This window comes from Gymnodraco acuticeps, unplaced genomic scaffold, assembly GCF_902827175.1.
Source record: "Gymnodraco acuticeps unplaced genomic scaffold, fGymAcu1.1, whole genome shotgun sequence".
In the NCBI taxonomy this organism is placed as follows: Eukaryota; Metazoa; Chordata; class Actinopteri; order Perciformes; family Bathydraconidae; genus Gymnodraco; species Gymnodraco acuticeps.
The window spans coordinates 906444-922056 of record NW_022990583.1 but is presented as its reverse complement, the minus strand read 5'-3'; the positions used below and the strand labels follow the sequence as shown (position 1 = coordinate 922056).

General features: G+C 45.1%; 2 protein-coding genes across 4 annotated transcripts; one reads left to right on the top strand and one right to left on the bottom strand.

The window, feature by feature from the left end:
- Nucleotides 1-5365: 5365 nt before the first annotated feature.
- LOC117553858 (ly6/PLAUR domain-containing protein 3-like) lies at nucleotides 5366-6660 on the bottom strand (the record flags this gene model as incomplete). The annotated part of the gene is made up of 3 exons (XM_034227940.1): nucleotides 5366-5855; nucleotides 5983-6093; nucleotides 6522-6660. Coding segments are annotated over 3 exons (417 nt in total), but the record flags the coding sequence as incomplete, so codon positions are not given.
- Nucleotides 6661-10516: 3856 nt separating this feature from the next.
- LOC117554093 (sialic acid-binding Ig-like lectin 14) lies at nucleotides 10517-15068 on the top strand. 3 transcript variants are annotated; one of them, XM_034228336.1, is made up of 14 exons: nucleotides 10517-10719; nucleotides 11107-11197; nucleotides 11566-11641; nucleotides 11769-12161; nucleotides 12250-12546; nucleotides 12656-12755; nucleotides 12894-12929; nucleotides 13033-13065; nucleotides 13169-13210; nucleotides 13408-13431; nucleotides 13590-13625; nucleotides 13707-13778; nucleotides 13890-13920; nucleotides 14004-15068. In XM_034228336.1, exons 3-14 carry the CDS (start codon nucleotides 11596-11598, stop codon nucleotides 14064-14066), a joined length of 1173 nt encoding a protein of 390 aa, XP_034084227.1. In that variant the 5' UTR covers nucleotides 10517-10719; nucleotides 11107-11197; nucleotides 11566-11595; the 3' UTR covers nucleotides 14067-15068. The 3 variants fall into 3 exon arrangements, with proteins under 3 accessions (XP_034084227.1, XP_034084226.1, XP_034084225.1); XM_034228335.1 differs by having other exon boundaries at nucleotides 13405-13431; XM_034228334.1 differs by having other exon boundaries at nucleotides 13381-13431.
- The last annotated feature ends 545 nt before the right edge of the window (nucleotides 15069-15613 follow it).

Sequence of the window (15613 nt, the reverse complement as noted above, 5' to 3'; positions counted from 1 at the left end):
CTCAACCCTCCCCACGGATATAGGAGAAGCGTTTGACCTGTGACCTCAACTTACAGAGGAGTCTTTGACTGATAAGTCAAACACATGTTTGCAGTATCACAGAATCTAAGAAACTATAGGAAACTCTATAAACAGATCAGATTAAAATATTCTCTTACATACATCAGGTAGATAATAACAATAAATACTCATTTTTGACTGATTGCAGAGTGCGAAGTGATTAATTTCTTCTTAACAATTGTGAGAAATGTAGTTGTTAGCAGGAGTCTACAACTATTGTCTTACAATCACTATGAGAACCAGGAACGTCTCAGACTTCTAGGCTTCAGCAACTGCATTTGTGCACACACACCACCACTTTATGAGGGGTGATTTTCCGTACATGGAACATGGATCCACTACTGAAAAAGAAATGCATGTATTTTACCATCACATTATCATGTTATCAATCTGATGTTTTGTCTGTTGTCGGATCAAGTGGCCCAACAGGAGGCTGAAAGTTATCATTGAAATTATAATAATAAAAAGTATTTGAAGAGTGTATAAACTTGATGTTGTAAACACTGATGCCACTAGAGGGAGACACATTGTTCCGAGATGAACAACATGAATTTGCATAAGCCATCAGTGGGTCAGTTGATCACACATGTCTGCTTTTTACTATTTACTATACTATTACTTGCAAACTTTTTACATCACATCATACAGATTAGAAAAAGTTATTTAAATATTTAAATTCACATCAGTCATTTGTTTATGTCACAGTTAGACAATTATTTATATCTGTGCCATTTTAACCAGCTGATATCAAGGACCATCATTACATTATTAGATATCAATAACAATATCTGGCGAAAGCCTTAACAACTCTAGAAAGGCTAAATGTCCACATTGTAAGTTATGTAATAGTACAACAAATGGCTTTTATGTATGCCAGGAGCTACAGCCATTAGGTGTTTTATTCTGGCCTGCAGGCATATCTCATCACAGGATCAATTCATTTCTTAATAGGTTTTGCAGAACAAGTTAACTATATATATGTCACGATCTGTCTTTATGGTGTTTTGTCTTGTCTTGTTTCATGTTTTATGTTGAAAGGTCTTCACTTCCTGTCTTGCCTGTTTCTGTCTGCGTTGTGTCTTGTTTAAATCTGTCTGTGGTTCCCGGTCGTTAGTTTCCCCCCTGGTGTGTCTAATTTACCCGATTGTGTTCACCTGGTGTCCCTGTGTTTTCTCCTCCCTCCTCACCTGTGTCTTGTTTCTGTGATTAGTCTTGTGTGTATTTAAGTTCTGGTTTTTCTGTCTGTCTTTGTCGGTTCGTCTTTTGTCATGACTAGTTCGTCGGTGAGTGTTCTGTTTTGTCGTTGTTATCACCTAGCCTTGAAATAAAGGAATTGTCACTTTATTCTGCATTTGGGTCCTACCTGCTTCACACACCGTGACAGAATGAACCGACCACAAAATGGACCCACCAGATGATCCATGGGAGGTTGAATTACAGCATTTAACCTTCTATCTGGCTTGCTGCTTCGATTGGTGGAAGGGAGCGTCCAGTGTTTGGCAGAAGAGGGCCACTCTGGTAGAGGCGCTCCGGTTGGCAGCAGAGAAACCATGTTTTGTTGAGTTTTTACCTGACTGGATTTTGGGCTTCCTTCAAGCATGTGATTCCAGGCATGCTAGCTCCCTGTCTCCCAATTCCCAACCTGGCACCATACGCCTTGGTGGGTTCCGCCTGAAGTCAACCCGTGCTTCTGCCCCAGTTACTGCTCCTGTCCAGGAGTCGTATTCCGGAACTCGTCAGGCTTATGGAGGTCCACGGAGTGTTCAGGAGGCTGCTAAGAGGAGTCGTCGCAAGGCCAGGTTAGCAGCCCGAGCCCCAGCAGCCATGGTTCCGGCTCCAGTACAGGCCCCAGCAGCCATGGTTCCGTGCTCCAGTACCATCCCACATAGCCATGGTACCGTGCTCCAGTACCACCCCACACAGCCATGGATCCGTGTTCCGGTTCCTTGCCCAGCAGCCATGGTTCCGGCTCCAGTGCCGGCCCCAGCAGCCATGTTTCCGGCTCCAAAACCGGCCCACACAGCCATGATCCAGGCTTCAGCTCCGGACCTTACAGCCATGTTTCCGGCTCCAGAACTGGATCTTACAACCGTGGTCCCTGCACCAGAGCTGGCCCATACAGCCATGGTTCCGGCCCCAGTTCCAGCCATGATTCTGGCTCAAGTACCGGGCCCAGCAGCCATGGTTCCGGCCCCAGTTCCAGCCATGGTTCCGGCTCAAGTACCGGCTCCAGCAGTCATGGTCCCGACTCCAGCACCTCGTCTCCTGCTGGCTCTCCAGCCGACGCCAGCTCCCCGAGTCTTGTCGGCGTACCGGCCGACTCCAGCACCTCGTCTCCTGCTGGCTCCCCAGCCGACGCCGGCTCCCTGAGTCTTGTCGGCGTACCGGCCGACTCCAGCACCTCGTCTCCTGCTGGCTCCCCAGACGACGCCAGCTCCCCGTGTCCAGTCGGCGTACCGACTGACTCCAGCACTTCGTCTCCTGCTGGCTCCCCAGCCGACGCCGGCTCCCCGAGTCTTGTCGGCGTACCGGCCGACTCCAGCACCTCATCTCCTGCTGGCTCCCCAGACGACGCCAGCTCCCCGTGTCCTGTCGGCGTACCGACCGACTCAAGTCCCCTCTCGAGTCCCCTCTCAAGTTCCTACCCGAGTCCCCTCTCAAGTTCCTACCCGAGTCCCCTCTCAAGTTCCTACCCGAGTCCCCTCTCAAGTTCCTACCCGAGTCCCCTCTCAAGTTCCTACCGGAGTCCCCTCTCCAGTTCCTACCCGATTCCCCTCTCGAGTCCCCTCTCGAGTCCCTTCTCGAGTCCCCTCTCCAGTTCCCTCTCAGGTCCCCTCTCCAGTCCCCTCTCCAGTCCCCTCTCTAGTTCCCCTTGCGAGTTCCCTCCTCTAGTCCCTCCTCTAGTTCCCCTCTCGAGTCCCCTCTCTAGTTCCCCTCTCGAGTCTCCTCTCGAGTCCCCTCTCGAGTCACGTCTCAAGTCCCTACCCAATGTCCTGGTCCGTTGGAGGTTCCGCTGGGGGTCCTGCCAACTCCATGTCCTGTCCTGTTGGAGGCCCCGTCGATTACGCCTCTGCCGGGGGTCCTACCAATCGTATGTCTGTCCCGTTGGAGGTCCCGCCGTCTACTCTCCTGCCGGGGGTCCTGCCAACCCTTTGTCCTGTGCCGTTGGAGGCCCCGCCGACTACTCTCCTGCCGGGGGTCCTGCCAACCCATTGTCCTGTCCCGTTGGAGGTCCCGCCGTCTACTCTCCTGCCAGGGGTCCTGCCAACCCTTTGTCCTGTCTCGTTGGAGGTCCCGCCGTCTACTCTCCTGCCGGGGGTCCTGCCAACCCATTGTCCTGTCCCGTTGGAGGTCCCGCCGTCTACTCTCCTGCCAGGGGTCCTGCCAACCCTTTGTCCTGTCTCGTTGGAGGTCCCGCCGTCTACTCTCCTGCCGGGGGTCCTGCCAACCCTTTGTCCTGTGCCGTTAGAGGCCCCGCCGACTACTCTCCTGCCGGGGGTCCTGCCAACCCTTTGTCCTGTGCCTTTGGAGGCCCCGCCGACTACTCTCCTGCCGGGGGTCCTACCAACCCCTTGTCCTGTTCCGTTGGAGGCCCCGCCATCCTCTGTCTCGCCGGGGGTCCTGCCAATCCCGTGTCCTGGTCCTCTTCCGTGGGGGATCCTGCCGAGGCCTGTCCCACCAGCTCCGGTTCCTGTCCGGCCGACACCGGGTCCTGCCCGGCCTCCGGCGCTGGCCCGTCAGCGCCTTCCTGCCTGGCCTCCGGAGCTCTCTGGTCTTCGCCCTCGATCCCGGCCCCCTGAGAGCCGCGGTCTTCCCTCTCGATCCCGGCCCCCTGAGAGCCGCGGTCTTCCCTCTCGATCCCGGCCCCCTGAGAGCCGCGGTCTTCGCCCTCGAACCCGGCCCCCTGAGAGCCGCGGTCTTCGCCCTCGAGCCTGGCCCCCTGAGAGCCGCGGTCTTCGCCCTCGATCCCGTTCCTCTGTGAGCCGTGGTCTTCGCCCTCTAGCCCGGCCCCCTGAGAGCCGCGGTCTTCGCCCTCGATCCCGGCCCTCTGTGAGCCGTGGTCCTCGTCCTCGAGCCCGGCCCCCTGACTCTTCCTGCCGCTGCCCTCGTCCTCGAGCCCGGCCCCCTGACTCTTCCTGCCGCTGCCTTCGCCCTCATGCTCGGCCGCCCGAGTCCCCCACCTTAGACTCTGCCTTGCCCCCGGGCCGTCCGCCCGAATCCCCCTTTTTGAACTTTGCCTTGCCCCCGGGCCGTCCGCCCGAGATCCCTTCCTGGTCCTCTGCTGTGCCTCTGGGCGGTCAGCTCAGTCCCGTCCTCCTGACCCCCTCCACCCACCCTGGTGGCCTAGTGATACGTCCCTCCTCCGGACCCCCTCCACCCACCCTGCTTGAGGTTTTGGACTTTTGTGGGGGTTTTTTGGGACGTCTGGGATCCGTCCCTTGAGGTGGGGGTACTGTCACGATCTGTCTTTATGGTGTTTTGTCTTGTCTTGTTTCATTTTTTATGTTGAAAGGTCTTCACTTCCTGTCTTGCCTGTTTCTGTCTGCGTTGTGTCTTGTTTAAATCTGTCTGTGGTTCCCGGTCCTTAGTTTCCCCCCTGGTGTGTCTAATTTACCCGATTGTGTTCACCTGGTGTCCCTGTGTTTTCTCCTCCCTCCTCACCTGTGTCTTGTTTCTGTGATTAGTCTTGTGTGTATTTAAGTTCTGGTTTTTCTGTCTGTCTTTGTCGGTTTGTCTTTTGTCATGACTAGTTCGTCGGTGAGTGTTCTGTTTTGTCGTTGTTATCACCTAGCCTTGAAATAAAGGAATTGTCACTTTATTCTGCATTTGGGTCCTACCTGCTTCACACACCGTGACAATATATCTAGGTAGATACAGAATTCTACACATGCTTCATAAATAGTTTCGGCTGTTTGGTCCAATCATTTTGGAGAAGAAAAACACTTAAAAGGGTTAAAAAAAGAACTGAAAGTTGCCTATTGCTGCTGAAATGTAAATGTTTGGGGCCTCTAAGTGTTCACTACAAAAGCCATATTTAACATATTATAAACTGTAAAACTTCATGGATGCCTTCAACCTCAAATAATACTGTGGTCCTGAAACAGACCTGGAGTTCAGAGCAATGACTATAGGAACTTTTCCTTGTACCAACTTTTATAGTTTTATGGTGCAAAGTCTTTTAGAGTCGGAAAATATTTAAAGCACTCACAGTAAACCCAGAAATACAATCAAAATACACAGCACATTTTAAGAAATGTATTTATTGAGACTTATATTACGCAGTAACATCAACATATACCTGAGAATTAAATAGGTTAAATATATCAAAATAATGTATTTTATAATTTACATGTTTATTTTACATTCCTCGTGTTTTACCAAAGAAAAAAAAAGCTGTTTCTGTCTATTCACGACAAAAGTGTCACCGTAGGCAATAGGGATACAAAAAGCAAATAGGCCAGTTTAATACATGAGGCAAGGGTCAAGGGATAAATAGGAAATCACAATGTTACTAAATTCGGTATGCTTTGCATTAAACGTTCTCACTCATCGGTTGAAAGGATAAGGGCAGGGGGGTGAGCACTATGAGGCCATGCAAAGATAATAAGATAATGAGTCATCAAAGTGTTATGAGAGCAGGCCCAGAGACAGCAGCGGTGCCATGATGAGCAGAAGGCCAGCGCTGGTGCTGCTGGCGCTGTTGCAAAGGTCCCCCTCACAGCAGCTGCTATGCCCTTGGCACATCTCCTTAGGGACACACCCCCTCACCGGAATATATTGACCATCCACAGTCACTGAAAGAACAACAAAGAATAATGTTAGAAATCAAGTTGGATTGCATCTATTATAATCACCTCGCATTGCTCTGCGCAGAGGAAATGTGTGGAACAGGGTTAGATTTCAATGCTGCGGGCCTGTTACCTGACGCTGAGTAACAGAAGTCCTGATTCCCCGTGCAGGCTAGGGACGAGGTGCACGATTGTCCTACGCACGAGAAGCATGATTTACCATTTGGTTGAGATTGGACAGGTTCTGAAACATAAAACATTGTTCACATTAGGGGATGTAAAATGTGGCTAAGAGGTGACTGCAATGCACTTTTTTTTATTATTTGGTGTTTTTTTCAAAACTTTTGTAAAGAATTATGTTTTTAGAGAAGGTAATTTGATATCAAGACTATTACTGGCACAATATCAAAGCAGTTGAAACAGGTTATTTTCCTCAAACTGGTTTGTCTTCTCTAACACAATCCTCTTCAAACATGTTGTCTTATATTCTGATACAGAACTGGCATCAATAATCAATACATACATTAAAAAGTTTTCTTTTGACATCTGAAAAATGCAACAACCACTAATTGTTTTACATTTTAAACAATTTTGCAACAATAAGCCAATTTTAAATGAGAACAGCTCTCAAAGAACATTCTGAAATACCAACAGTGAATAAAAGTAAATTACCAGGGGCATTTGCGGAGTTGCAGAGTTTGGTGGTGCAACACGAGCTGGAAATTAAAGTTTGGATGAGCCCGAGGTTCAGTGAGCGATTAACACACCGTTCAGGCAAAGCACAACCTTTAAAGTTGACATCGTAGACATTTGAGCCATCTGCAATCGAGAGGAAGTGTTATCTTTGTAAATAAGGCAGAATCCCACAAAGCAGTTTCAAAATTAAAAAAGGCACCAAAATTACCTGAATAGGAGACGTGTCTTTCTGAACTGCAGCTCTGTCCAGAGGGGCATTCTATTTTTGAATTTGTGCAGCCGCTACCTTGTGAACAATGACATTCCAGGCTGTATGCTGAGAAAACAAAAAACACACAGAAAGGTCAAAATAAATATCCAACAACTCTTTTACAAGGAATGGACAAAATAATTTCAACACCACAGCAACAGAAATAAAAAAGTGTGACGTTGGATGTCAAGCACAGTTCTGACTTGTTTGTTTTACATCTACAATAAAAAAGAAAATATAATAAGAGAATAAAATAAGATAGTACTTTATTGATCCCAATTTGGGAAATGTTTGTGTTGTAATCTGTGTACAAACAGGTAATGAACAAAGAATATAGCAATAACGTGCAAATCGAACCAACAGGAAAATAGCTAGTAGGATATTGACAGACACAATTGTTATATGGCATGTAACAAGTGGCCCATGTATGTTAAAACAATAGTAAAGGTAAGTGAGGTAAAAGAAAAAATACAAAAATAAAACTACACTACTTGTTTTTTTCTAAGAATAAAAAAAAAGAAGCTTAAAAGGATAAACAAACGTACCTTGATGGAGAAGCACAGTCCCAAGGATTAGTGTAATGAGATGCATTTTTGTGATGGCAGGGTTAATCTGACTCTGACTCTAGGTTGGATGGTATGGCATTAAGTAGTGCTCATGAGAAGGAGTTGACTTCAAGACCACACCTTCATTCCTGTTATAGAGTCACTAACTGTAGGATTTCATAAAGGGATCCACCCAGTGTAATTATATTTACTTTTAGCTCGCACACAATGAGAGAACCCAACCCTAATGCAAAAAGGAGCTCACTTGTGTCAGCTGACTAATTGCCACTGACGGAACTGTGACTGTGAAGAATTCCATGGACGACGTACATCAAATCAAATCAAGTTTTATTTATATAGCACATTTATAAACGATTTTTGGTCGAGCCAAAGTGCTGTACATAACATAAAAATAGCCTACAGTAGAGACACTTTACAGCAAATACAACAGCACAGATTGTTCAGAATATCAGTATGAGAAAAACGACACCCTCTATCCTTAGACCCTCACATCGTACAAGGAAAAACTTCCAGAGAAAACCCACAGTTTAAGGGGAACAAATGGGAGAAACCTCAGGGAGAGCAACAGAGGAGGGATCCCTCTCCCAGGACGGACAGACGTGCAATAGATGCCGTGTGTAAATCGAAGAGATAGATTCGCTTGAGCAGCCAGGAACTATTGGATTATACCTTTTCTTTGTCTGACTGCGCTCATCGATGGATAGGAGCGGTCAGGGTTCAGCAGCGAGATGATGCTCTGGCAGATGCATTCCACCTTACGATGAAGAATCAAGATTTGGTTACATTCTTACCTGCCTGGCTTTTGGATTACCTCACGGTTTGTTTTCCCGATCCTGATAGACCCAAGTCTCCCAATTCCCTTTTTGATACCACACGCATCGGTGTGGTCCGTCTGGCGTCAGCCCCTGCTTCTCACCCAGTGTTTGCTACAGTCCAGGAGCCATTCGCTGGTACTCGTCTGGCTTTTGGAGGTCCACGGAGCCTCCAAACGGCTCCTAAAAGGAGTCGCAAGTAGGGATGTCCCGATCACCTTTTTTTTGCTCCCGATCCGATTCCGATCATTTGATTTTGACAATCTGCCGATACTGATTTTTCCCGATCCGATCTTTATGCAATGCATTAAGAGAAAAAAAAGGTAACAGATAACGGCTGGTCATCCAACGCGATGAATTCAGCTATCTTGGCTGTTATTTTTTTGGCCTTTTCACTGTTCTGGGGCAGTTTCTCTTTCGTTTTAAAAGTCTCTGAAAGTGTCGGTTGTTTCAGTGCCGTTACCTGAGTGGCCGCTGTGTACTCGTCATGTTGTTGGTGTTTGTTTCTCAGGTAGCGTATTAGATTGGTCGTGTTGAACGTAGCTCTGTTCTTTCCACCACGCGGAACCTCCGCCTTGCAAACATTGCATCTGGTTGTTACACTGCCTTCGCTTTCAATTTTATAATACTTCCAAACTCCTGACATTTTCTCTGTCCCGACTCCCGAGTCACCAGCTGAACGTAGCCTCTCGTTAGCTTACTGCTACTATTAGACACTGCGCCCACTCTGTTGCCAGATTTGAGAGAAATAAGCAACCAGGTCTGAAAACAAGCCCAAAAGAAGCAACACATACATGATGTTGTGTAATTTTAAACCAAAACCAAGTCCTCAGGATGACTTTAAGACGTGAACATGGTCATTTTTGTTTTGTAACATTAAATAAAATAATAAAAATATTTTATAAATTTTTTTATTTTTTTTTAAATTCCCGATCATCGGACATCTCTAGTTGCAAGGCCAGGTTAGCAGCACGAGCCCAAAGGGCCATGGTTCCAGAATCAGTTCAGCCCCCAGCAGCCATGGTTACAGACCCAGTTCTGGCCCCAGCAGCCATGGTCCTTGCTCCAGAACCGGTCCCGGCAGCCATGGATTTGGCTCCAGAGCCGGCCCATATAGCCATGTTTCCGGCTCCAGAACCGGACCTTACAGCCATGATCCAGGCTTCAGTTCCGGTCCCCTCAGCCATGGTTCCGTCTCCAGAACCAGCCCACACAGCCATGGGTCCGTCTCCAGAACCGGCTCCAACAGCCATGATCCAGGCTTCAGTTCTGGTATCCACAGCCATGGTTCCAGCTCCAGAACCGGCCCATACAACCATGGTGCCGGCCCCAGTTCCAGCCGTGGTTCCGGCTCAAGTACCGGTCCCAGCAGCCATGGTCCCAACTCAAGTTCCTACTCAAGTCCCAATTCAAGTCCCTACTGAAGTGCCGTTGGAGGTTCCGCTGGGGGGTCCTGCCAACTCCATGTCTTGTACCGTTGGGGGTCCCGCCGACTACTCTCCTGCCGGGGGTCCTGCCAACCCTATGTCCTGTCCCGTTGGAGGTCCCGCCGACTACTCTCCTGCCGGGGGTCCTGCCAACCCTATGTCCCGTCCCGTTGGGGGTCCCGCCGACTACTCTTTTGCCGGGGGTCCTGCCAACCCTATGTCCTGTCCCGTTGGGGGTCCCGCCGACTGGTCTGCTGCCGGGGGTCCTGCCAACCCTATGTCCTGTGCCGATGGAGGTTCCACTGGGGGTCCTGTCGGCTCCATGTCCAGTCCCGTTGGAGGTCCCGCCGACTACTCTCCTGCCGGGGTTCCTGCCAACCCTATGTCCTGTCCCGTTGTGGGTCCCGCCGACTGCGCTTCTGCCGGGGGTCCTGCCAACCCTGTGTCCTGTCCTGGGGGAGGTCCCGCCGGCTGCTCTCCTGCCGGGGATCCTGCCAATCCCGTGTCCTGTCCCGTTGGGGGTCCCGCCGACTGCCCTCCTGCCGGGGGTCCTGCCGGCTCCTGGTCCTCTTCCGTGGGGGATTCTGCCGAGGCCTGTCCCACCGGCCTCCGGCGTTGTCCCGTCAGCACCTTCCTGCCCGGCCCCCTGAGAGCCGCGGTCTTCGCCCTCGGGCCCGGCCCCCTGAGATGAAATGAAATAAAATAAAAATTAAAAATAATAATTTGCAGGCAGAGGAGCTTCGCCTGCATGCCGCTAGGGGGTGCTGCAGCGCCCTCAGCACCCCCCTTCCCACGCCTCTGAAAGCTGGGTTTTCCTTTTTTAATTTTTTTAAATCTCTACTAATTTAAGTGCAGTTTATGACTTGAGGTGCAGGTGTGGAAAACCTTCATCAGCAAAGTGTCTACACTGACATGATATAGACTAACAGACCATATTTTCACCATAAGAAGAGTCATTGTTTCACATACATCCATGTTGCTGGATTGCAGAACCAACAACATTTGCAGTATTTCTGATTCTACCCTCCACCCACATTTAAGAGGGAGGTCTCTTTACATTATGGGTGGTTATGGACTTCCAAGGAGGGACATTTCTTTAGAAAACATTCAACTCTCAAGGTAAGTTACTCTGATCTTTAAGAAAAGGTATATAAAATAACCTTTCCTTTTTCCTGCATTTCACAAAGTTGGTTATCATTAGTTTATAGTCGGATGTACTGCATTTTTTATGAATTCATCAAAAAGTAACTTGTTCCGCATATGTAGTTGCTGACATATAGAAGTACAAAACTTTGTTTTCTGTTTAAATCAAGGTACAGGAAACAGCTTGTGCATGTTGCCGATTGATTTGTCGCCCAATACAATTTAGAATGGGTGCATGTTGACTGCTCTTGGGGAAACATTTTAAATATGATAAAGAAATAAATAGTTTTTTTTTGGCTGAGATGATATTGCTTTTCTGAAGACACACCCTAATGTGGTCTACACGTTTTCTGCTGCCTCTAGAGTTCCTATCTTTGTCAGCTTTACTACAGAACAGCACACAGACTGTCGTCAGGGAGGATTTTAAAGGACAGACAACTCTCAGCTTCATCAGGTGAGAACTCTTATGCCTAATAACAGTGCATCCAATAAATGATGTGTTACTACATTTACGTTAAAAATGCCATTTGTAATGTTTATAGTACACAATAAATCAAGAATAATGCAGCTGAGCAATACTGGGTGTTTGCTTCGTATAGACCCAACCACAGGATGTTTCACTATAATATATCATCATCATTGTTTGTTCGAGCTTGTTGGACTTAAATGAATAAAAGAATAACTAGAAAAGACCCAACCTATTCCCATAGATGTGTTGTTTGAAGAAGTTTCACATACCTGCGTTGTAATTTGCATATGGCATTATTAGGTATGATTTATGATTTCATTCTTTGTGTATATTTTTGTTTAAACATTTTACAGTGTATTATACCACAAAAACCTCAGAGAAGTATGGAAAAAGACAGAAGGTTGATGATATACTGTCTGCTTTTGGCAGGTAATATAAGTCACTCAACTCTTTGTTTCAAATCTCTTTCATTCATGCACCCCACTTATATAAAATATGTCAGAGAGACCTCCTAGAAATAATTCATTATTGTGTTACTTCTATAACTGTCTTTCAGCTATATGCATCCCTGTGTTTACTGGAGAATGGAAAGCCAATGTTGTAAAAGAGCTCAAGGCACTGGTCACATCCTGTGTTGTTGTTCCCTGTTCATTCACCCATCCTGGACCAAACCTGCCTACCTCCAAGCTCAGGGGGATCTGGCATCAGTCCAATAATCGAGGCGATCTCATTTACGACGAGGATGAAACAAGTATCTCGGAAAACTTCAGGGGACGGACAAAGTTGTTGGGACATCTGGGTCAGAAAAACTGCACCTTAGAAATGTCTAAGATCAAGGATCACGACAACGGCCCTTTTTGTTTCCGAATCGAATTAGCACAAAGGACTGTTACATCCGATCCTGAAAAGTTCTCCTTTCTGGAGGACTGTGTTGAGTTCAAAATGCTCCGTAGGTCACCAACTTTACCATATTTCAGACATTTATAAAGAACCATTTCCATATGTTCTCTCTAATCTCTGACTTTTTTCCTTTACAGCTGATCCCCCGAAACCTAAACTACATCACCTAAAGACGGCCTATCAAGGACGTCCCTACACTGTCACCTGTTCCGTCAAACACACCTGCCCTTACGACCCACCTAAACTCACATGGAGCAGGGCCACTGCAGATGTGCCGAATGTTGTCCACAAAGAAACACATTTGGGCAACTGGGAGGTTGAGTCCATCCTGACCATCATTCCTGAGGAGAAGGACGACCACACTGATATCACCTGCACCGCCAACTTCAACGGACCGAAGACGTCCTCTGCAATGTTGACACTCTATGTAAAACGTGAGATCTTGTAAATATCGAGGTTGTTCTGCATTTATCAACTGAATGTTGTCCTCTTTCCACGTGGGAAAGAGAAAGGTGACATAACATTGGATCCGTTTATTTGCAGGTTCAAAAAACTATAACCACATCATCATTCCCACAGTGGTGGCGATTGGAACCGCTGTGATCTTTGCAGTCTTCTGCGTTTTAATGGTGAAGAGATACAAGTGAGTATTGCAGAACACTGACAAATAACAGATAAGTAATTACATTTTTTATTTAAAACATTCTTGCTCATGTCTCTATGCTTAATGTTCAATGTATGTGCTCCTCAATAATATGACATTGTTTTCTATCGACTCAAGGAGACAAATTGCAGCGCTCCAAAGAGGGGATGGAAGGTGAATATATTTTAAAGCAGATCCATTGCATACAGCTACATTTATATCACAAATGTCACTTGGTCCTTCATTCTTCTAATGGAATTTTCTGTTTAATATCTAGCGTGTGGAATCGGCTGTCCAGGATGTCTCGCAGGTGAGAAAAAATGTTTATAATTATTTGGCTTTTTTATCAAAAACTGTTATCACAGGAACTTTTAATTTGTGCTGATGAGTCATTTTATTGGTACCATTTTCAGGATTCGTTCTGATGGCCCAGGACCATCTCGTTCTGATCAAAGGTCTTTATTTCAATAAACACTCCACATTATTAAAGTTCTGTTATCTCCACCCTGTAAAACTGGGTGGTTGGCATTACTGTAATTTGCATGTTTTGCAGAAGTTGAGGGCTTTTTCGGCATTCTTGATCAGATCTATGCTTTTATTTATATGCCTGACAACATTTGCATAGTTTCTGTTCTTCTTTTTTGTGCAGAAGGTCTACGTGGAGCAGATTTTTGAGGTAAGACATAAAAACTATTTCTGTAACATGCCTGCCTCCACTGATAAGTTGATAAGTCTTCACTTCACTTTTTTCTTCCCTACCACATATCTATTACATAGAATCTGTGTTTTATTTTCTGATTAAAGTTTACATTTTGCAATTTGTTTCTATAACAGAAGGCCTAAAGCAGACATAGTGGATATGAGTCATATGTAAGTGTGTTAAACATAACAGAATTAATTAGCTGATCATTGGTTTCTGAACTCTGTTGTGACATGAATTTTAATCCTCAGTCCAAAAAATCTGAATTCCAAATACTGTGATTACCAGAAAGTCTCCAAACCTCGTTTCCCGTCCCCCAAAAGGTACTTGGCTCTTGATCCTGAGCAGTTGATTAAATGATTCATATATACAGTCATTATTTAGTTCAATGTCTGATGTCATTCTTTTTCTGTCTTCTTTTTATCACTCCTCAGCCAGCCAAAATCCTACAATCACCAAGAGGAGGTACTATTAAACAATTATTGTTCACAAGAATTACATACAGCACTATCAACATCTGTGACAATAATAACCTAAATCTCTGACAGGACTTTGATGGTGGTGATGTTTACGAGAACAGTGCGGACCTCAGCACCTATGGAAACATCTGAAACAAGCACGGAGAAAAACAAATCACTCCCATAGTGATCATTCGTATTAAGAGCATCTGATGACCACAGTCATATTATACATGATTATTGTGGCGTCCTCTTCTATCGGGCAAAATGTATAGAATTCTGTTTGCTAATTCGATCATTATAATGGGATAAAAATAAAATGCATTTTGAAAAAAGTTGTCAAACAATTGTTTTAGATAATTTAAATACATAATGCACTTTCATTCACTCCAATATGCCTGCTGTATTTAACATGAGAAGAAATGGGAAATTCTAGGATTTAAAAGGTTGAAACCCATACATAGGAAAAATCATAACTTAAAAAGAAAAAACAAGTTAAAAACAGGAAAATGCTTATGCCTATATACTGTATATAGAGTTGGTCAATATATATAACAGTTTGTTCTCCTTTTGGTTTGGAAATTGTACCCTCCGCCCACTTTTAAGGGGGAGGTTTCTTGAAATGATCAGTGGTTAGGGACTTTTAGGGCTAGACTCTTTATTAACATTCAACTCTGGAGGTAAGTCCTTCTGATCTTTAAGAAATTGTATAAGATGCTTTCCTTTGCTGCATTTTACAATTTAGATTAGTATTATACCTTATTCAAGTACTAAGTTTCTAAATAATGTATCAGAAAACCTTGATATATCTTTTCTTTGTAATCATTTTTATGGCTTCTTCAAAATGTATTTTCTGGCTGAAATTAGGAGCGACTTTGATTTATGTTTGACATTATTTAAGTAGAGGGTACAACTTGTTAAAATGTCTGTTTACAATTTACAATTTTGTCTCATTAGTACATTGTGATTCCTGTGGGGGGAACGTATTTTTTTTTTTAAACACCAAAAAGCATTTCATTAGGGATCATTTAGCTTTGGAACCTGGTTTCGAGAATATTATTCTCTGAAGAAGGACTATCTTGTTGAGCGTTGTAATACTGCTGCATGTTAACAAGCTGGCCTACATTTAGAAAAATAAAAACCTTTACTGAATAAGAGAAGTTATTACCTCAGTATATTAAAATATTTACTTCTTGCTTAGAAACAACATGATGTGTTTTTTTTGTTGTTGTTGCGTTTTATATTACTTAACTATGGCAAACCATGTATCTCATTGAGTAATAAGAATGGATACATTTTTTGTCTCCAAGTTTCTTGTCTTTCTGCCCTCTTTTTTCAGTGTATATTATTATGTTTTCTTTGTTTAATATTAAAAATGAATCCATAAACAGCTGAAAGAGATATGAGAGATGTTTTGGATCAGAGAGACACTGGTATTATGTTACCATTCAATTAATTACATTACATGACACTTGAACAGACACCCAGGCTTTAACATGCAGGTTTTGTTGTTGTTGTTTTTAGTGTCTATCCAAAATCCTGTTCTGTTGAAAAGCCTTAAGGTTGGCAGAAAAAATGGGCGAGGTCCTTAAAAGATCCTCATGCATCACCGGAGATTCACCATCTTGAATTTTCTTGAGCTTGAAACATACAACACAGGAAATGTGTGCTTCGCGTCTACATGCCTCTATTTCAATGAG